Below are 23363 nucleotides of genomic sequence, written 5' to 3' on the forward strand. Positions count from 1 at the left end.
TTCAGGAATAATCGAAATAGTATTCCATCTAATAATATAATTAAGTAATAGACAAGAAAATTAAGTTTCTTAATCCAGAATATTCAACAAAAATATGGTTTTTACCAATTATGTATCTGAAAATATATTAGTACAATTTTGATTTCATTCTAAAGATGTTTGTTTATTAATTGTTTTTAGCGAATATTCATGTCTGACAAACTAAGAGAAACAGACGTATGAAAAGTAGTACATTAACCACTTCTAAAAGAATGATTTCAAAGTTAAGAACAGATAAAGTATTGCGGATATTTATTGTCATTTTCAATTGACCCGAGTAAATCTCTTAAGTAGGATATTACGAATATTAACAATACATGAATGTTCATTTATAAGTGAAAATGAGCGAAAACTTGATTTCTATAATCTGTACAGAAATGTATAAATTGACATGGTTTTCTATAGAAATTTCTGCAGAGGGACATAATTTGCGAGATGATAGTACGAAAATATAAGTGAATACAACTTTTTAAACTTTGTTCATCAACTTTTGATGTTAATATTGTCCAGCTTAATTAGTTTGGGCTTTATCTTGTAATACACATCTAAGCGAAGGTTTTTCTGTCTAAATTCATATTTCTGGTCACAAATTGTTCTCTAAAATTTCGCAAAACTTCTTTCAGCTCTCTACACACAACTTTGATTTTGTGGGGGCTTTCTTATTGACACTGGTGGTAGATTTATAGTTTTGCCGCATGTAGGCTATTTATCTTTTACAGCCTCAACCGATTTCTAAAATTCTTTACCTTAGTTTACAATTATTATTCGTATCATCTCATTTAATTTAAATATGATGATAAATTAATGAATGGGTGAATGTAAGAAAAACAAAGGTGAATATGTACAGTTGAGATAGTATACGAAGTTGAAGGTTTCACTAAAAATATTGGAGGGTTGACGAAAAGAAAAATCAAACACAAAAATTTATAAAAAATTTATTTTTGACACATTCTGCATTACAAAATTTTTGTATCCATGGTAAACAAAAATAACTCAAAACGTTCAATAGAAACTCAATAATACCATAGAGGTAAAAACAAACACAACATTACTTTTTGTAGAAACATGAGTCTGCACCAAATTGTTATTAAATATAACGAATTAAGAAAGCAACACAATTATTCTTAATTTTGATTTTGTTTCTCGAAATTTCTAAAATGTAATTTTTTTTGTGCCTTAGGATTACCAAGTTTACCATTTTGAAATTTAAAATAAATGTGACTCATATACTCACATACCTAAATGGTATACCACATTAACTGAAATAACTAGTGATATTTTGATGAAAATTTGTATTCAAGAGTAATACGAAAATCTAATTTTTTTATTGTCTATGACCTCCCAAGTTATTTGAAGTTGATCCTTAATTTTACACTTGTTTTTTATTGAATTTTTAAAAACTATGGATTTTAATACAAATTAAGTAGAAATATATATGTATGTCTAAAAGATTCCAGTACAGATGCAGTTTCCAATAAAAAAATTTCAGAAACTTAGACAGTCAGACCAAAAATGACAACGATTAGCTTGAATAATACCCTAAGTTTCTCAAATTATTGATACTTGATTAGATGAAAAAAAGAGATCCTGAAATAATGAAGTTAGGGGTTGTAGATGCTTTACGAAAAGAATGGCGAAACAATATAATGAGGATGGAAAGACCTAACGACCTAATGATATCAAGTTATAAAAGAAAAACATTTACCGGAGAACATGGAGCTGAACTTTCAGAATGTCAGAAAACATGTTCCAAAATGAACATTGATTTAACATATCGAAAAATTTGTATGATTGATTGGCTTAAAAAGTTCTAGAAGAGGAATCCATCACTTTTGATGCAGATGAAATAGGTTACAGGACTGTTCAGAAACCTAAGAAGATTATTACTTCCAAAAGAAAAAAATCAGTTAGAGAACGTTTTCAACTAGTGACAATTTGTTGTATGATTAGTGGTGTGAAAAATTACTCCATTTATGGTTTTTCCCAGGGTGAATCTCAATCCCATTATGTTAATAGGAGCTCCCCTTAACTGGTACAACAAATTTACCAAAATGGGTGACTGCCGACTGATATTAGATAACCACAATTAAATATTTAAAATTTGCTAAACAAAATGGGATTATTATGTTAAAGTTACCCATAGACTACAACCCTTGATGTCAGGGTGTGTTATTCACAAGAATGCTTGTGATAAGGCTTCGAATGAATGGATAACAGAGCATCCTGAAAAGGCGATCACTATTATTGAAAAAATGGAGTTAACAATTCTGAGCTTTTCGTATAAATTTTTTTCAAAAATTAGGGAAGCTCCATGACTTTCTGACAATTCCTGTCCTGGCTTTCTTTGTTAAATAAATAAATAAATAAATAAAAGGAAATCTTTAGACATTGATATTTCGAATAAACTTGTGTTCCTGTGTAACTGTAAACGACATACAAATTTTCAATGAAATTTCAACCAATTTCATCATGGTTCAACAAATAAACATTAAATCAACTGAATTCATTATAAAAATCAGAATTTGTCACTTCTAATTTAAAACAAAACAAAAACTAACTTTCGTTCAACAATATAATAACAAAACTAAACATTTTTACAACTTTACATATAGAAACTCACTTTTACAACAAGTGATTGTTCATAATACTTCCAAATAACAGAAAGTTAAGATCTAAAACTGCCTGTCAACCTTTCATTGTGAGCCTCATAAAAATCCGGCATATTTCCTTGCATGATTACATTTGAATTAATAGAGAAACCCGGAGGAGGACAAATCGAAATTCTGTTACTAAACGGTGCAGACATAGCTGGACTTTGTATCATCGAAGACGCCATTATAAAATGACTCCGTTGATGATAATAAGGATTGTAAAGAGTAGGATGCTGAGGGGGATAACAAGTATATTGAAAACGATCCGTTAAAAAATAATCCTGAGGAATAAATTCCGGTTTGTTAACGTCCAATCCCAAGTTAGTTTGTACACTGCAATATTTACTACTCGGAGACGGTGAGGCTGAACTGATACTTGGATTAGTTGATTTGTCATCTTCTGGTTTTAGTTCTTCGGTACTGATTGAAGAAAACGAACCATCATAGTAATATCGATAATCTTTTGTCGACCAAGCATTATCGACTTTTGTTTCTTCTACGTTTGTTTTATATGAAGTCGATCCCGATGAATCGGACCGTACATCAGAAATTTCTTCATTGTTTTTATTTATATGGTGTAAAAATGGATTGTTCGGATGTAATCTGAAACATAATATTTATTTATAAAGTTAATTATTTAGAATTTTATTTAAAGTGGTTTCGCAATACTATTTTAATTATATTTTTTTTCAGATTTGGAAAATGATTAGGACACTAAATATGAAAATAATCCAATAACAGTACCAAATATATAGTAGAAAATTGAGTAAATCAAGAGGAAATGTGAGACAAAAATTAAAATAATAAAAAGAATATCCAAAAAACAAAATAGAACAGTAACACAACTGGAAGCAATAATAGAAAAAATAAACAAAATAAAAAATAATGGAACTTATGTAATTTCATTTTAATTATTAATATTTCAGATTTTGAAAACAGATTAGAATTAAAATTAGAAAGTAGAGAACAAAACATAACATTCAAAAAACTAGAAACAAAACAAAAAGTCAGTATTGAAAATAAAATAAACAAAAGCAGAAAAGGGGCTCACCTTCTCAGAGCTCACATAAACACAAAATAGAAGAAAAAATCGGTATGGGTACATAGAATATTACATCATTAAAACGAAAAGAAGAAATAAAAATGGGGCAAAAGGAAATAAATAAATTGGGAATCATCGAAACATAAAAACTGGAAAAGGAACAATAGCGATATAGAACAAATACCATACACACTACTCAGGGAGGAAGGAAGGTCAAAGAGCAAAAAAATAATTAGAAAGAGCAAAGGAAGGAGTATCATAAGCAATAAAGGAGGACTTTAATAAGAAAATAACTAATATAGGGGACATATCGTACAAATATATATACAAGTGAAGAAACTGAAGAGGAGAAAATGAAGGAAATCTACAATGATCTGCAGGAGTGTATAAATGAAGTGAAAGAATAATTATAATGTAGGATTGGAATGTACGAATAGGAAACGGTGAAAATCTACGTCTAGGAAGGGTAGGAGGAAAAGAAGAGGAATAATAAACAAGAATGGGAGAAGAGTGATTGAATTGTGTATTGACAATGAATTGATAATAGGAAACTCATGTGGAGAGCAAAAAACTGCCGGACCAAAGAAAACTTGGCTGCAAAAAGTAGCACAGGAAAGGGGAAGATAAGGGAAAACAATACAGTAGATGAAAGAAGCAGCAAAGAATCAAAATGAATTGAAAAAATGGATGAAAGAATGAAAATTAACATAGAGTTCTGTACCAGTAGTACCAGAGAAAAATGATTGGAATGAAACAGAATAAAAAAAGATGTTAGACACGTTCGTAGGCCCGTGGTGCCCCACTCGACATTACCAAATGCCGATATCCTTTTATAACCCCAACAAACGCTTTATCTTGAACCCTCTGATGTCATTAGACAAGTTAAGACTTGTCTAAGTGCACTCACAGATGACGTTGTCTGCATTTTCATCCTCCACTATGCACCAAAGGCACTCCGGGTTGTCTGTGATGCCCATGGTGTGGAGATAGCGTCTTAGATGACCGTGTCTGGTCACTAGTCGGTTTCGTGCCTATTTCGTGCCAAGGATGTGTTTTGGGCCCATCTGTGAGTTCACTGATACCAATCTGGCGAGTGAGTCTGCCCGAGTCACCAGGCACCCACGTTACTAAAGTAATAAAAACTAATAAAGAAGAATCAGCCGAATTAGTATGGACACATAATGGAGGAAGAAAATACCATTAATCAACATAGGGAAGACCAAATAAAAGAACTGGTAACAAAAACAAATAAAAAACTTTAAATTGAAGAAGTCAGTGGAATAAAAAACACTCACCTTCCATTATTGCCGATGATATCTTGCTTGGTCTCTTCACCTTCTAATACATTGGTCAAAAAAGGATTCGTAGGATGCAATACCAATTTTCCAACTTTATCAGAACCATGGCTGTTTCTAAATAAATCATTTTCTTTCACGTCACTTTTCAGAGTCTCTAAATTTTCCTTGCTCGATTCGGGATATTCAAAACTGACTTGTTGAGAATCTGTTCTAAACGAAGGGTAAGTGTTGTTGGTAATCGAACTATGCCAGCTATTACTCCTCGAAATCGATCGAAAATCATCGAAAGGAATATTTTCTACGCTTATTCCTTGATAATCCGATTGATTTGTATTATTTTCCAAACAATCCAAGTTCACCGATTCACTATTTAATCGACCGGTATCTAAAATTTCCATAATATCTTCGGAAAGTTTACAATCTCCTCTAAGTTCATTTATAGTATCGGTTTTCCACATCTCTATTTTCTTCGATATATTTGTTACTAAATCATCGTTAATTATATCAACAGAAGAAGTGTTTTCCTCCTCCTCCTCCTCCTCCTCGCATTCACCACCTCCTATATTCTGATTTTCCCAAAACTGTCTCAACTCCCCTTCTAATTCCATAAAATGCGAAAAATCTATCGGTTTTTCTGTAATCTTATCGACGTCTACGTTAAAATTTCTGTGTATTTCCGATCTTAAACCTTTCAGAATACGAGATTCATAAAAATTCGTAACGTGTTCGATTATCTTTTCTTCTTCCGAATGATCGAAAAAGAAATATTGAGGATAACAAAAATTTATTGGTACATTACAGCTAGAGTACGTTTCCATTTCAGATGTGGAAGGCGCCAATCCATTTTCTAGTTCCATAAACGTCGGAAATAAATGAATTAAATTTACAATGGGGGTACATATCGAATTAACTATACTAATCTTCGGTTCCTGCGGACAAAAAAGAAAGTTTCGTTATATCTAGGAAAATATAGTCCCTAATTATTTGAAAATTCATATCCGAAAGAAAATTATATTGAAAAGCATTAAAACTTTTGAAATGCCCTATATGTAGCATTAAAGCTTCTGAATTACACTATATTTAACATTAAAACTTTTGGATTACACTATATGTGGCATACATACAAAATATGTGAACACAAAATGTTTAGTACGTATTGGGAAAATTATTAACCAATCTTGAATTATTTTTGGGAGACACTGTATATTAACTTTTGATTTGAATATTTAATTAATCTAGATAATAATGGGATTTTGTTTGATTTGGTAATTTGAGAAGTATGTGCCATTTTAGGGGGTTGATTATTTCATTAAAAGGACCTCAATTAAAATAACCCATAGAAAATGGACAAATACCTTTCACATTTGACTGAAACGTTTCTAGTTACAAAACAAAAATTTGTGAATATAATAATAATATGTCTGAAGTGATGCAGCTCTCATACGGTTCCAAAATTAAAAATATATTAACAAAAAAAATAATTGATTAACAAGTTACAACAATATTGACGTAAATAAAAATCAACTACAGATTTTATACGTTAGATTACAAGAACTGGGAACATACCGGATAGATCAGAAGACTTAAACTGAAAATCCTAAAATTTTAAAATTTATTAAAGGATCAAAAATAAAAGACCTACTAGGTACACAAATAATACCAGTAAACTGAATAGAGGAGAGGGAATCGTAGATCTTGTAGGTCACAGTGAATAGCAGCCCCATCTACCTTACATACAATTCGAAAAAGGAACGGAAACAAAAGAACTACTAGTTTCAGAAACAGGTCTAATAAACGAAGGGGGGGCAAATGGTATATATTTTAGATAAAATTCCTTAAATGATCAGGACCAAAAGAACTACTAGTTTCGAAAGTACATCTCGTAAGGATATCTTTCACATCATTTAATAATTGTATCGTACAAACGATTTGGTAAGTTTTTTTGGAAATTATATCAACCCAATAGGTATCATTATACATTTATAAGAGAGTGTGGTAGGTATCTCAAGCAACTTTCAGAAATAAACGAACCAATTTTTTCTTTGTGGTAATCCAACAATAATTTTGAAAGGCGGTGTCTAATTAATATTGCCCCAGTTCTTTGCATTCCGGAACTTTTTGGAAAAAGGTACCTAGTGATTCGATATATTCATCCCCATCAGTAAGGATATGATTTTTAATGCTCAATTCTACCTACATGTTACTGGAATGACGGATTACAGGTGGCGAAGGATTAGATACAGGCTAGGAATTGCTTTTTGTTTAATTTCTACACTAAGAAAAATAAATTTTCATTTGAAACTGAATTCTTATTAGAAAAATAGAGATAAAACTGAATTTTTTCTGTTTTATCATGGATATTAGTCCTGTACATATATAAAAAAACAAGATTTATAAAAAAATCATCAATATCAAAGTTGTTTCTGAGTAAACTAATTAAAACATACATTTTTGGTATTAGTTAAAGAGCTGCATACTTTGGAATCCTACATTACATTCTTTTTTTTTTTTATAAATCTCAATTATATTCTTCAATGCTTCTCTTTTATTTACGGGCTTCTTATATTCACTTACTTGATAAGCAAATATTGCATAACCTTTTTCTACTAAGACGTTGTTTATGTAAAATACATTTTCCGAATCAGTAACATCAGCAAGCAAAACTTCCAAATATTTATCCTGAAAAGAAAAAAAATTGGCTTTTAATATAGTCAATTACTTTATACAAATTTCAAGTTATAACATCGATAAAAACCATGGAAAAAGTTGAAAAAAACCAGTAGGTATTGTAGTGTACCAGGGTATCAAAACCCTATTAGAAGAGCCCCGATAAAGTATATTTTCAAGTTTTGAGATAAACGACAAGAATGCTATTATGTAAAATTATAAGAAGAGATTAATTGTCTTCAAAATCATATTTTGCAGATCGTGTCAAGGTAAGTATTGTTATATCTCGATAACAACTTAACATAATTAATAAAAAATTTTTAAATCATACATAGGGGTATGTACCTTTTATTTTTTTATCTGAATAATAATATCAACATGAATATATTTTAGATCGAGAAAGACACAAATTATGAAACAAAAACGTTTAAAAGTAGCACTACAATTAGGAATTGTGCCTTATATTTATCAAAATATACCACCACCACAAATATTAGCACTAGTAAATAAAACCCTCCCCGAACTTGCTGACAGTAGTGATATTCTAGAACTGAATCAACCCCCCACAAATAAGTAATAATGAAAAAGGGTATAGTACTTCTTACTTTGATACTTGTAATGTTTACGAAATGGACACTTGTGGTAATGCCGACAAAATAATTACCAAGATTTTTCTTCCAAACGCAACCAATGTTTGGACGTTTATCAAATTTGAATTTCGCACTCTTCAAAGATCTTATTATACAATTGATTAAATGAGAAAATAATGATTTTATTGCTTACGAAGTTAAAATAATCAACATACTTCCCAATTGATTCTATTAATTTTCGCCATTAGGTCTCTCTTCTTAAGCAGCACTTTAAATTCTTCGGTACATTCTCTGGACCAAGGAGCACCTTTTTCTGGCGGGCAAATGTTAGCTAATCTACATCTTATCGTTTGAGCTGGTAATTCAGCAAATTTTTCATGCAAGAAATACAAATTGGGTTTTTCTTGTTTGATTGTACCATAATCTATGTAAAACACCTAAAATAAAAGGATTATTCAATTTTCTCACACCCATAAAAAAACATTTGGGTTTATTAAAACTCACCCTAATTTCATCGGTTCCTTCACACATGGCATTGACTACAAGAACTCTGTGGTATTCTCCAAAAATAATCGAAACGCAATAAAGTCCCTCTCTGATGAGATGTTGAGGTACTTTGTACGTTTCTGCATGTTCACCATAAAACAATCTAAAATGTATCAAAACTAGAGGTTTATACAAATATTTAGATTAAATGGGAAAAAAAAGCAACGAAATAAAAAATTTTACAATCCAGAGAGGTAAAGGATCGATGTAGGGTGAAATAAGAACACAAAAATAAATAATTAAATACATAACCACAGATTTAAAAAATATTTCATGGAACATCTTAATTCGAAACTAGCAGTTAAAATTTCAATCTAATAACCTAAATTGTTCTATTGATACCCACTGATTATGGATCAAAATCAAAATAAAAACTGTACTTTGAATCAACAGAAATTAGAATTTTTGAACAATATTGAAAAGAATGTTCCAAATAATTTAATTAAATAATTATTTAGCCTTTCAATGTAACTAAAATAAAAAAAACTTGGCATTAACTGTGACCTCCAAACGATTAAAGGATGGAGCTCCAAGTCAATGCTATGGAGGAGGTTGATTGTTAAGGAGGCAAGATTCTGGTGCTATTTGGTTTAAATTACATTTTTCATTAGTTAATGTTTCAATTGAATTACTTACTGCATATTATCCATAAGTTTATCAAGCTTTCCATCATCTTTATAAACCCAAAATTTGGAAACATCAAATACCTCCCCGACCACAATTTCTATAGTATCACCCTCCTGGGCGGTTTCAGGTATAAAAGCTCTTTGTATCTCTTGACCAGGTTTAAAAATATCAGGTGGAATGAATAAAAGTACATCAGTCCACTAAAAAAAATAATGAAAAATTTGGTGGTTAATTAAAAGAAGGTGGAAAAATATATTCAACTCACGTCTATGCTAGGTAAAGCTGGAGCATTGTTTGAAGAACTTTTATTACTATAACTCGCTATTGTAAATACAGTTTCAGCTGTATCAGGTAATGGTTTATTTTTATCGTACAATTTGAAATCATCAGCAGACGGTCTTACATAATGAAATATCGATTTTAAACAAGTACATAGCTCTATTAGACTCCTGAATCCCGAGTCGTGGTATTTGAGCTCCCTTCTGAACATTTTTCTGTAAAAATTAACAGTTGAAAACCAAACTTTTCAAATTCAAGTAGTAAATAATAGTGATTTTGCCAATGCTACAGAGGTAGAAGAAGAAGAAGGCCCATCAAGTTTTCCTTCAATAATATGTACTAAACACACTGTATAAGCTACCTCTACACCAACATATACAATAACACTAACCAACGCACATATATTTGTCCATACTAGACATATGTAGTATTTATTCTGGAATTGAAGTGTAGTGGTAGCAAAAGCAGTGTGGTCATTATGAATAACACCAACAATTCCTGAAATTCTTAATTAACAATATATACATGATGATACAAACCTGTAAATAGCTGGTAGCTCTGCACACCAAATACCATCGGGATACTTTGCAATCAACTTTTTTAAGTTATTTCTAACAGCAACTGGTACACATTCCTCAGACGGGTCTACATCTTCAGCTATGTTTACTTTATCACTGGTACTTGTTCCACTAATTGTGTAATCCTCATCTGGATCTGTCATTTGATCACTACTACTTGACTTATGACTTTGATTCCATCTCTGTATACCATCAGTTGCCTTTGAAATTTTCATACCATCTACCATTTTTGTAATTTTTCCCATATTATGATCGCCATTTGATGGTTTATATCTTATAGTTGATTCGGTCATAAGACCATTTGAGTTCTCTTGAGAATTTTGTTTTTTAGTATCAGAATCAATTGAATTATTGGACAGAGTGAATTTATTTTTAAAAGTTTGTTTCCAATTTGAAGCAGAAGTTGATACAGTATTAATTGTTGATGAATTACTTGGTTTTATAGTAGGATATACTATTTTTTGTGATTGTGATCTTGTTACAGGAGGTGTATAATTTTTTAAAACATTTGGGGTTGATACCACAGTTCTTTTCCTAAAAATAATGTCTTATTGATTAAAAATTATTCAAATCATCCATTTGAGTTTCAGTAAAAATTTGACTCACATTAATGGATATCTAAGCCCTTTTCTCCTCTCTACTCTTTGCCTGGATACTAATGCTACGATATGAGATGATTTTTCAGATACTACAAGATTAACAAGAGCAAATGGCCCTGTGCCCTGTAACTATATTAAAAATAGCATTTGTAACTAAAATATATAACTAATTGAATAATTAATTTACCTGTACAGTATCGGGAATCGATCGAAGAAACTGTTCTAACGAAGTATAACCAAATTTTGTATATGGAATAGACTCTCCTATAGTATTTTGATAATCTATACTAACTTGACGTACAGTCATGGCAGTAGGGTTAGCAGTCAAAAGACTCCTCAAGTACTTTTTGGTTGATTCCATGATCTAATATATATTAACATACAATTCAAACACTCGATAATTTTTTTTTAAATCTCTTTATAAAATATGATTCATATACCAATTAAAGTAAAAAACATTGTTTAATAAAAATATTTATCTTTTGAATATCCCTATATTTACTGCCTTAAGAAATAATTGTAAAATTAGCAGTAATTCGTAAGCGAGGGAAACTGTTTAACACTTACCTAAAAGTTAATTCTTAAAGTCAGTGTTTAGGATACCAAAAGAACTATGAATACATCGTTGTTTATAACTGACAATCAAAATACTAATAAACTGAATGAGCAATACTAAATAAAATGATTTATAGAATAAATGAAAGTTTGTTGTTAGAATTAAAATAATAGTCAGATAAATCTGTTAGGAGGGCTACACTGTTACTCTACATAGTGTAATGAAGATCAATGCTTTTTTTGGCTCAAAGATTTTGTCCACTTATACCGAAGCTACGGTACTTAAGTTATCTATTTTTTAATACATATGAATTCCAGTATTCAAAACTAGCTTGATTCAAACTATATGTTACTATCAAGTTTCATACGATATGTCATGTGTCTCTTAAAGTAACATATACAAAGTATATCATTAAACGAGAGTAGTACCTTGGCTGTAATTATCATATCATTGTTATAATTTTTATTTTAAATCAAAAATTCATGTTTGGGCTCTAAAATTTTACATATCACTAGAGACTACACCGAACAGTAAAAGGATAAATTACTCGTCACACGCTAAAAAACAAACTTTGCTGTCAAATTTTTGGAAGTGTGTTCTAACCAAAATTGGCATTTAAATTTTGAATTTCATTTATTTAATAAGTAAAAAACTTCAACTAAAATGTTTATAAGACCTTCGTTATCTAATAATTTTCTTTTGAAAAGAATAATTTGGTCGGATTTAATAAGTAGTTCTGGAACCTCACAGAAATTTAGTCAACAAGTGCCTGCTGTTAAAAATACGGAGGAATACTACGAAAAACAACTAAAAGAATTCCAAACTCTTACTAATGTAACTAAAAAAGTGAGAACGAAGAAACCACAAAAGCCGCCGTTTGTAAAAAATTTCTTGTTAGGAAAATTTGATACAGATCTCCTTACCTATCCTGAATTGAATAAAAGTGATACTAAAAATTTAGAGGACACCGCTAAACTAGTACACAATTTAATGAAACAAAATCATATGGTGGATTGTTCTTCAATGACAAAGCAATTCAGGCAGAATCTTTCAGATTTTAAAGCTATAGGACTCCAAGCAGCTCAATTAATGAACGGAATGGAGTGTAATATAACAGAAAGCTCCGTATTTTTAGGTAAGTTTCCATATTAATAGCGATATTATAATTGAAGACGAATTATTTAAGAAAAATTATCTGAACATAAATTGAGGAATAGCATTGTAAATAATGAACAATTGGGAGTATACCTTTTAAACAAATTTGGAAATGACGAATTGAAGTTGAAATATTTAACAAAGCTGATGAATGGAGAAATTTTATCAGCTGCATGTATTTCTGAAACTACTGCTACTGATTTAAATTCTCTTCAAACTAATGCTAAATTATCCCCGGATGGTAAACAGTGGGTATGTCAATGACAAAAACTAAATTTTTAATTTTATTCAGGAAATATTTTCTTTAGATTTTAAATGGTGAAAAAACTTGTGTTGTAAATGGAAAGCTTGCAGATATTTACATAGTTTTCGCTGTAACGAAAATTATCAAAAAAGATTTATTAACAGAAACAAAATTGACTAGCTTCATTATAGATAAAGATTCTCCAGGAATAGTGATAAAGGAAATCGATTGCAAAGGAATAGAGATCGTTAACATAACTTTTAATGATACTCAAATTCCAGCCTGTAAGTTTTTTCGTGTAAATATGCATAAATTTGTTTAAAATTGATTATTCTAGCGAATGTTATTGGGGAGGTTAACAAAGCTCAAAATTTATTACAAACTTTGATAACAGAATTGAGGTTAAGCATAGGTCCAATGTGTGTGACTGTATCGAAACAAATTTTAAACAATCTAATAACGGAAATTCAGAATAAATCTGATGATAAAAATTTACTACATGAAACAGATGGTATAAGAGAAAAAATAGGTGAGGTGAGTAATCAGGAAAATCTTTTTAACCTTTATGAGAAAATGGGGATGTTGAGTACACTTTTTTTTAAATTAAACACTTTACTAGTTTTTGAAAAAATTATGTATTACAATCAACTACAAAGAATGTTTCTCAGGTCACAATTTTAAGAATACAATCGTAAACCAGTGCCTTACTAGATAAGAAAAATGTTGAGAAAGTGTTATAAGACTTTATTTATCTTATTTGTATTGATATAAGAATAGTTTTGGAGGGAAAACAACTTCTTGTAACCAAACTTACAAAATCAAACCCCAATATTCCAAACCACCCATTTACCAAACTTCCTCACGCTTCTCTATGTGTTGAAAGTAGTTTTTTTACACTTTTTTGTAATTCCTGTAATTACCTCACTTGAAAAGTGTTATGATTACCAATTCATTAGAGTTTCTGTTATGTTTTGAATGGAAAAAATATATACAAATGCCCTATATCAATTTTTAGATGATTGTTTCAATTTATGCCATGGAAAGTATCCTATATTTAACCACAGGCCTAATAGATAATTATGAAAATCAAGATATTGAAGTAGAAGCATCAATCGTTAAAGTGAGTGTGATTTTTACGTAAATGTAATACAAGAAATACAATTTTAATTAATTTTTAGGCATTTTGTTCAGATCAAACAATGAAATTGGCTACGAAAGCTTTGAATTTATTAGGGGCAAGTTTCGTACGAGACTCTCATTGGCTACACCCTTTGTTCGAAGAAGCTCTAAGATTTAAAAGTTTAAATGAACCAGATGACGGTTTGAAGATTATTTTGGCTTTACTTTGTCTTCAGCATGCAGGGGTAAGAAATATACTTAAAAGAAATGAAAGGAGTTTTTAGTTTATGAAAAATTGTTTCATACCTCAATATTTGTATATTCTCCACCAAATATTTTTGTAGATTTTACATAGAATTCGTATTTCACAAGATCATGAATTTTGTATCAATTTTTTCATAATTGATATGAAAATTAATATATGAGGTGTATTTCGAAAACTAATAAGAAGTGAATTTAAAATATAGTAACAAAAACGACTTTAACTAACGATATACCCTCTTATTTTACAGTTTTAAGAAATTTATATCGAAAAATCGATGGATTTTTTCATACTTGGCGTTAAAATTAATATACAAGGTGTTCTTGAAAAATTAATACTAGGTGTTTTCAAAAAATAGAAAAAAAAAACTACTTAAACTAAAGAAATACTCTCGTATTTTACTGTTTCAAGGAATTTTTATCAAACATGCGAAAAACCTTGAAATTTTCTCATAATTGTGGTTAAAAATAATATACGAGGTGTCATGGTATAATTAATATGTGGTGTAATGAAAAAATAGTAATAAAAACGACTTTAACTATTGACATACCCTCGTATTTTACGGTTGCAAGGAATTTTTATCAAAAAATGCTAAAGATCGATGAATTATTTCATAACTGACGTTAATATTAATATAGGAGGTATCTTTAAGAAACTAATACTAGGTGCATTCAAAAAATAGTAACAAAAATGACTTTAACTAACGATATACCCTCGTATTTTACTGTATCAAGGAATTTTTATCAAAAATGCGAAAAATCGTTGAATTTTTCAATATTTGAAGTTAAAATTAATATACGAGGTGTCGTTGAATAATTAATACGAGGTGTATTCAAAAAATAGTAACACCCACCCACACGTTACCTCCTCATACCACAGTTTTTAGAAATTTTGTAACTCAAAAATATCGATAACTGCATTACCTCATAGACAAAAGACAAGTTATACGAAAAAGAAGAATAATTTAACCAACCTATTTAACGTTATCAAAATATTTTAGAAAAGTACTCATGAATTAATTGAAAAAATTAGAAACCCGGTGTCGCACATTTCCTTCGGGTTTAGAAGGATGTGGAGGAATAGAAGGAACAACGAAGACAATCCGAAATTAGATTTAGAACTGGGAGATTACCTCCATCCATCTTTAGAAAACGCCTCTAAACAATTAGAGTAAGTGATAATATTCTTTTAACACCAGGAGGTGATCATAACAAGACGATGGTTTCGTAGGTACTGCGTGAAGAGACTCGAATTTGCCTCGGAGGTGTTGTTGGTAAGGTATGGTGGTGATATTGTCAATTATCATATGGAACTTAGAAGGTTGGCCAACGTTATTGTCGACACCTACGTAACCGCAGCTTGTTTAGGTAGGGCATCGAGATCTTATTGCATAGGGGTCCAACATGGCGATGTCGAGATGTTGATAGCTTCCACTTACGCTAATTCGGCTGTGGAAAGAGTCAAATATAACGTGCTCAAAATATACGGCGGTTACTATAATACAAATGACGAGAACCATAGGTTTTTGGCTAAAAAGATATTTAAATTCAAGGAGTACTTTCCGAAACATCCTCTTACTAGGAATTTCTAATTTTTCTTATGTAGTTATTTATTAAAATGTTATGTTTAAGAAATAAAATCGTTTTATTTTCACCTAATAACTATTCCAGATAGAAAATACAATGTCCGCAAGTGCAATTATAAATTCGAAGAAATAATAAACGTTTTTAATACACCTTGTAACAATTAATCTATTTAAATAAAATGACTTCAACCCCAGTTGGCTTTTTTATTCAATTACCTATAAAAGTGTCGATATTTAGAATAAAAACTGTAGCTATACATGCTTGAAAATAATTTGTACTAAACTTTTTGAACCCACCTTGTAGTATTTGTGTAGGATTGAGTCAATGTTACAGTACCAATGAGACAAGTAACACAAATATTGATCTACTTCACCTCATTGCCGCTTCTTAGGCACGACAATACCACGAGTTTTTATTGATCAGCGAGACGGTGGGTTCAGTCTGTAATAAGAAGCAGAACGACGAAAATTACGCGAAAAAACAATTTCCCCGCGCTTTTAACGTAATAATAACAAAAACGTGTTAAAAGACTCGATATTTCTACTTTTAAGCTCATTTTTCAATATTGTGAGCACTTTATATACAAATAAAGTGATTTGCAAACATTGGTGGGTAGCGGTAGAAGATAAAGTTTGAGGTTATGTCGGGTCTAAATCAGTACTAACCAATATAAATTACAAACAGAGTATTCCGCGACTCGGAAGGAGCTGCAAAGTTTCATTAATTAATACATAATCCGACCCCTAAATGATTAATAGCAACATTGGACACGCCATGCATGACAAAATATGAAATTACGTCTTAAACGAGTTACGTTCCGTTTCTCATCTATTCATATTAACATACATTTTCAAAAATTAATTTTTCAAAAATTATCTATCTTTATTATTTAAAATTTCGTTTCTAACTTTCTTACCTCAAAAGCAAAAATTATATTCAAAATGTGAAAAGCTATTTTTAAAAAGGTGATGTAAATGAAAAATTTCCTAATCTGTTGATATAAATTATATTCGCATCTTATAAGCTTGTTTATCTCACTACCTATCTAATTTAAACATAGTGGCGATAGTTTAACTGAAATTGTAGACAAGAATTTGTACTGAACTTTTTAAACCTACCTTGTAATATGTGTGTATACAAAACTTTTCAAATAATATATCTTCGCCTCTTATTAGGCTTCTACCGCCTTCAAGAATATTTATTTTAATCAAATTTCATTTTAACAGTCCAAAATTACACACATGTAAATTAAAAAATACATATTCTGTTTGAATACGAAATACAAACACAGTGCCAATGTTTTGATATGAAACTGTAATGTTTGAAACCAAACTGATTGAAAAATTTATGTACTAAATTTTATGGACTTACCTTGCAATATGTGTTTGTCCAAAAATTGTCAACTAATATATCTTTGGCTCTTTTTAATATTCTTTTTTTAATTCAATTATAAGAGGAAAAATTATATTCAAAATGTAAAAAAATGTCTTAAAGAATAAAACTTTGTTCGCGGTAGAGATCCTGAACATGATATGTTCAATGTGAAATTGTGCGTTGCTGTGCGAATATAACATGTTCGGAATTTAAAATTCTGTGATCATAGAGCAAGATAACTAATTCCGAACGTGTTCTGAATACGTCTAAAGTATCCTCGGACTTACGGAAAGATTTTTGTCCTATTTACTACGAACTAACCTTTTTGTTTCTATATACTTATAACCAAAAATCATGATAGTTGACTTTGTAATTAAAAAATTCAAGAATAAATTCAAATTATTCAGTAACGTGTATATTATAGACAGTTTTCTGCTAGCTTGAATTTCAAGCTAGGAGAGAACGTTCATAAATCGTTCGAGTAGGAACCGCGAACAAAATTAATTAGTTTTAACCAATATTTATTTCGACAACAGTTCGAAATCATTCCAATCATACATATATCTAATTAAGAGTTCCAACCTATTTAAACTTTTCTTGCATTTGGAGTTTTGGAGCTCGAGTTTTCGTAGAACAAATATCAAACGTTTAATGACAGAAATAAAGTGCTAAACTAAAACAAGGAAAAGGTTCCAATACGGTGTTTTTTTTTTAATTTACCGCCAAATAAAGAAAAGTAACCACCAAGCTGGAACTGATAATTTTAATCGCTAGTGTGAATGATTAGAAAATAAATTCTATTTGACAAATACTGAATTTATAGCGCTTCAATCAACAATAGAGAATGGGTTAATCTAATTATTGTGCCATTAATTAAATGCATTGAATAGGTTTAGGGAAATGAATAGTATTGATTATTAAAAATTCGATATAATAATCATACCTGAAAATTTCTTTTTATAAACCTTATTGATTAGAGATAATAAGGTAAGTATATAAAATTGTATCTCTCAATATTTACTTGTTAAATACCATTATTCTATATAAACAAATTTTTATTACACATTGTTTTATATACAACTCAACTTTTATTATAACAAAAACAAACTTGATAACTGTCAAGAATATTAGTAAAAAGTAAAGTTCAAAGCTTATCAAAATAAAGTAATTAATATTTGTTTATCAATATTGTGACCAATGTGTTTAACCATAACCATTAAAAATCAATTAGACTTATTTCAGTATGTCTGAACAATATATTTTAAAGTAGGTTTATTAATTTTAAGTCTAATATAATATATTTTCTCAATATATTTTTCTTTCCAGTTTAAATAGCGAGGATAATCCTTCATTACAAGTTGTTGGGTTACGTGAATTGCAGAAGAGATATTTTCAAAATGGCACTGATGAAAGTTTAAATATGACATCGCTGGGAACGTTTATTTTATTAGGTATGTATTTTTACATTTTGACACGTTCACTGTCGATTACTAATTGTTTTCTAACATTATTTTTGTTCAGGTGTTAGTTTTGTATGGAAGGTTTTTTATATATACATATGTAGTATTGTTTGTTGTTGGATATTAGAAAAAAAATATTCACAATTCAAGAGATTTATTATTGTGATTTAATTATAAGATATAAGTATTTTTCATAGGGATGAAGAAATGAATTATGTTTATTTACTATTTCAAATTAGTTATACATAACCCTACTTTTTGTTTAATAGAAAAATCATTGAGTTCAGTAACGTCTTCATCTGTGAAAAACGATGATAATGCCTACGACACTGATAACAATTTACACAGACTATCTCTAGCTCATGAGGGGTTAGATTCAATGCCGAAAATATTGATTCAAGAAGTAGCACCGACAGTAAAAATTTTAGATCTCAGTTACAACGAATTTGAGTAAGTTTGAAGTGACATTTGGATTTTTGATTACACCTTGTATAAAAAACTTCGGAGGTTCCCGCGTCTACCAAACTAGTCATATTGAAATTAAAATTTATTGATTTTTATTCCGCATATATTTATGCTTCAAAATCCTAAATTAATTAATTATGAACTGAAACAATGCATAACAGTTGCTAAATTGAACGTTAACATTTTATTTAAAATAAATAGTCGCTCATTTGATATTTTTAAAACAGCCAATACGCGTCGAGTATTGCTACTCAAACACTTATATATTACAAGCAGAAACTTCTTGTGTATGTATACCAATAAAGCCCAGTCTATAATGGCATTAGTTATTATAATTGTTTGTTACAGCGAAATATATTTAGTTTGTGAGTGTAAAAATGAGCCAAAATGAAAAAAAAAAAACTGTAAAAAAGTGGTTAGATTGTGCGCTCTTTCCTTGAATGACAGAACCAATATGGCCGTTTCCCTAATTTCCGCTCAGTTACTGGATATGCATTAAATTATAACAATTTTTAGCTACTAGCTCTCATTTTTGTTCCATAAGAAAGATTAATTCCTTACCAGTTAAATCTATATATCACGAAAATGTTAATTATTTTAATCAAATTGATGTCAACTGGAGGTCTAAGATTGTATTAGTAATATAACATCCTTAATAAAATACTGTCAAATTTTAATTTTATCAATGGCACGCAAGTTACATTACTTGAGGCAGTTTATACTGCTACTAATAAAATTTCAAATTTATATTTTGTTTATAATATTTCTCAATATGGCACATTTTCAAGATATAGTATCACAAAAGATCATATTTTGAAAACTATTATGAAAAAAAAATAGTAAAGCTGGAAATTTATTAGTTGTAATCTTGTTAGGAGAAAAATATTACAGTTATTGTAAGAACTCTTTTCTCCTTACTCAAGTGAAATGTAGACTCATAATAATAATAATTTAAACAAAACGTGTTATCATTTATTAATAACGTGAAAATGTATATTTTGAAATTCAGTATTGCATACGAACCTAACCAATTAAGATGTAACATATTATAAGTAATTGAATCTAATTTTAATAAAAATTTTATCACTTGTACTTCGTAAAAAATCCCTTGCAGTTAATTTAGTATTGTTTAAAGCCGACAGTCTTATGAGGATTTCGGAATAAATTATTAAATTAATAGAATCGTACTGTTACACACAATATTTATTGAAAGTTATTTTAAAGAATTAACAACAACTAACACTATACATAACCAAAATGACACAAAAACACGAGCACAACACAACGATATGAATCATCAAGAAAAACTACACAATGTATACCAACATCAACTTATCCAGTTTTATGTCAAATTCGCCAACTTGATATAGTTGCTGGCAGATCCATCTAGGGCTCTGAACTTTAACTACAAAAATTATTCAATCTCGGGCCATCTGTTTGAGATTCTGATTTAATTTGTAATCATAGAACTATAAGAGCTAATGTTAAAGAAGCGAGCTTTGAACTCAAATTTATTTAGATTTTTATCGACAAAACATATAAAGAAGGGTACGTCATAACCTACACTACAAAAAATATATATCTTGTTGTGACATTTCGCGTGGGAGCCTCCTTAACACAGTAGATTGTGAAAGTTATTTCAATTGGAAGTTCCTGATTTTATACAGGGTGTGCTAGAACTAATTTAAATTATTTGCTACTTCCTTTTAGCTCTTTAAACTTCTTAACGGAATTTATCAATTTAAATTCATTGATTTGCGATCATAATAATATCCGTGCTAATTCTTGTATACCATTTATGCCCAATTTAGAATTGTTGTGGATGAATTATTGCCAAGTAAGTGATTTAATTGTATCTTTTTGACGTTGTGTTACTTCTAAATTATATTTTGTGTGTTAACGAAATTTTTAGGTTATGTTGACATTTTGATTTCTATAATTATTAATAATAATTTATTATATTCGCCAAAACACGATTTTTACATTTTTTTCATTTCAAATTTTTAGACTTACGATATATTTCACTTAATATGTAAAATCAGTTGTTCCTGTCCAAATTTAAAGTACCTGTCGCTAATGGGGAATCCCGGAATACAAACTTTCTTATTTAACAGGGTGTCCAACTCAGAACGAACGAGATATAGGTGAAAATAAAAATTGTTTATGTCATATTCTTATTATCCGAACAATGGAAATTTTTGTAGGTTATTTACGATATCGCTATTTCCATGTTTACGGCACTTGGACGATCAAATTGTTTCGAAAGAAGAACGGCAGAAGTCGCATAAATTATATCATAAAAACGTTATTGATGTGCAAGCTGCCAGAGCCATGCCGAATTCTTTACAACGGGTAACCTGCAGTAGTAGGCTCTCGACAATTTTATCTCGTCTACGTGGATTAAAAAACGAGACAAAAAATTTAATTGTATAGTATTTATTGTTGTTATTGAGTGTTTTATGTATTTTGAGTACCGTTGAATATAAATAATTTGTTACTATTGCTGAATATTTTAATAAAAGTGATTTTTTCATTATTTAATTTTATATTTTATCTCTTTAAAGAACAAATCTCCTCTATTTCCTACTCTACTTACCCCTACATAATTACTCGAGTTCAATTTGGTCATTGAATTAATAGTTTATTACTTCAAATTCGATGGATTTAGTGTAACTATATCTCTATGAACTAAATACTCATATAATGGAAGACATTAAACAAAAAGAAGAAGTAAAATGTCAGCGGGAATATTTTTTTGGCACTATAATGTGTAAATTGTGTTGTAATTTGAAGAATTGATATTAGTTTTATAACGTGTATTAATGTATTACCTGCTGTTCTTTAATCACCATTTTTTAAACTTATCGAAAACATGTGTTCATTGACAGAACAAAAGTATAAAAAGTTAACGAACTTAATTCAAATACTAGTTATAGTTGTAATAAGTTTTTTATTTTATTTTGAGTAGCATATTCAACCACGTAAGTAAGTACCTCAATAAGTATGTTTAACTGAATTAATAATCCGTGTCTGCCTTTATATGTGAACCAAGTGAGTGCTTCTTGGTCAAAAAAAAAATGGGTCCACAAATGGAAATTCTCGGTAAGTTCTTGAATTTTTAATTAAAGTTATTTTGAAGCGTCCAAAAAAAAATTGTCAAGAATTTTATGAAATCATCTACCGGGTACGGTTAAAAAAACTAATATTATTAATTTTTGAAACACAGTAAAAGAAAAGTGAATCAAAGTTTCAGATCTAGTTTTAGACAAAAAAATCTTTGAAGTTCGTTGCTACTACTGATATTTACAAGTAAGGGTAACTACAGCTTAAGGGATGATAGATAATTACAGCTTTACAAAAAAACTAGCTAAGAAATTGCGATTTTTTTACATATAAATTTGAAAATTTATGAATTTCAATAACAAAAAATTTTTCATTGTTTTTTACAACTTATGATATATTAAAATTTTATTTTAACCACCTATCTTAATGGAAAGTTTTTACTATTTACTGAAGTAGCAGTTGAAAAAAATTACTTCGAGCTAAGTGATTGAAAACATTTATCTACATCAAAATTCATTATTTTTCAAACATGTTTGCCTTTTTTTCACTTTTCAGCCAAGTGTGTTTTTTCAAAGCTGTAATAATCATCCCTCAAGCTATAATAACCCTTTATTAATCTCTGTAATATCGAAAAACTTGCTAGGACAATTTTTGTGTAAATTGGAAAGATATACAACTTAGATTTGAATTTGTTCCTATATCTTACTACTTTTCTTGAAATCAGACTTTTTATTAATTTTTTTTTACCTAGGGTATGATTCTAAAAAATTATTTATACTTGACACTTCATGATAACTTGAGCTGGAAATTCAGGAACTTAATCATAACTTGCATTTGATGGCTAATTTTCTTGGATTATTCTGCTTCTTCTAAAATCCACTTTTTTTGAAAGTTTTCTGTGCCCAGTTAATTGAAGTGAAGTGGGTTAGAATCAGGAATGCGCTGAACATATTAAACCATGTGAAAATGTGTGATTAACTAAATTAATAATTAGGGTCTGTGTCATGTATATACGTCCAATGAAGTATTTCAACTACAAAATTTGTTTCTTCTATTATTTCTTCTGTTTTTTGATGAAAAATCAAATGAAGTGAGGTAAGGTGAAAACTGATTATCGAATGCTTCCTGTTATTAGTGAGAAACAATGAAAAGATTAAGAAGAA

The 23363-nt window shown here is 29.6% G+C and overlaps 3 protein-coding genes across 7 annotated transcripts; 2 read left to right on the forward strand and 1 right to left on the reverse strand.

Moving 5' to 3' along the window:
* Positions 1–961: 961 nt before the first annotated feature.
* On the reverse strand, positions 962–17603 carry LOC130895380 (tudor domain-containing protein 5). Of its 4 annotated transcripts, none has more exons than XM_057802626.1 (12): positions 17210–17603; positions 16135–16279; positions 11104–11280; positions 10924–11045; positions 10279–10851; positions 9726–9954; positions 9470–9660; positions 8792–8936; positions 8503–8724; positions 7605–7709; positions 5028–5959; positions 962–3293 (listed from the first exon to the last, which is right to left on the reverse strand). In XM_057802626.1, exons 3-12 carry the CDS (start codon positions 11275–11277, stop codon positions 2705–2707), a joined length of 3282 nt encoding a protein of 1093 aa, XP_057658609.1. In that variant the 5' UTR covers positions 11278–11280; positions 16135–16279; positions 17210–17603; the 3' UTR covers positions 962–2704. The 4 variants fall into 4 exon arrangements, with proteins under 4 accessions (XP_057658609.1, XP_057658611.1, XP_057658608.1 ...); XM_057802628.1 differs by lacking the exon at positions 17210–17603 and adding an exon at positions 16957–17122; XM_057802625.1 differs by lacking the exon at positions 16135–16279.
* Positions 11872–15891, forward strand: LOC130895381 (complex I assembly factor ACAD9, mitochondrial). The gene is made up of 8 exons (XM_057802629.1): positions 11872–12607; positions 12659–12879; positions 12936–13155; positions 13209–13405; positions 13887–13991; positions 14050–14235; positions 15253–15422; positions 15483–15891. The coding sequence occupies exons 1-8, from the start codon at positions 12136–12138 to the stop codon at positions 15841–15843; spliced, it is 1932 nt and encodes a 643-aa protein (XP_057658612.1). The 5' UTR covers positions 11872–12135; the 3' UTR covers positions 15844–15891.
* A 211-nt stretch (positions 17604–17814) lies between the features above and the next one.
* On the forward strand, positions 17815–21678 carry LOC130895383 (leucine-rich melanocyte differentiation-associated protein-like). Of its 2 annotated transcripts, none has more exons than XM_057802632.1 (6): positions 17815–18199; positions 18539–18663; positions 18942–19122; positions 20848–20974; positions 21145–21281; positions 21342–21678. In XM_057802632.1, the coding sequence occupies exons 2-6, from the start codon at positions 18633–18635 to the stop codon at positions 21568–21570; spliced, it is 705 nt and encodes a 234-aa protein (XP_057658615.1). In that variant the 5' UTR covers positions 17815–18199; positions 18539–18632; the 3' UTR covers positions 21571–21678. The 2 variants fall into 2 exon arrangements, with proteins under 2 accessions (XP_057658615.1, XP_057658614.1); XM_057802631.1 differs by lacking the exon at positions 17815–18199 and adding an exon at positions 18293–18478.
* Positions 21679–23363: the final 1685 nt, after the last annotated feature.

The sequence above is a fragment of the Diorhabda carinulata genome, chromosome 6 (assembly GCF_026250575.1).
Source record: "Diorhabda carinulata isolate Delta chromosome 6, icDioCari1.1, whole genome shotgun sequence".
NCBI lineage: Eukaryota > Metazoa > Arthropoda > Insecta > Coleoptera > Chrysomelidae > Diorhabda > Diorhabda carinulata.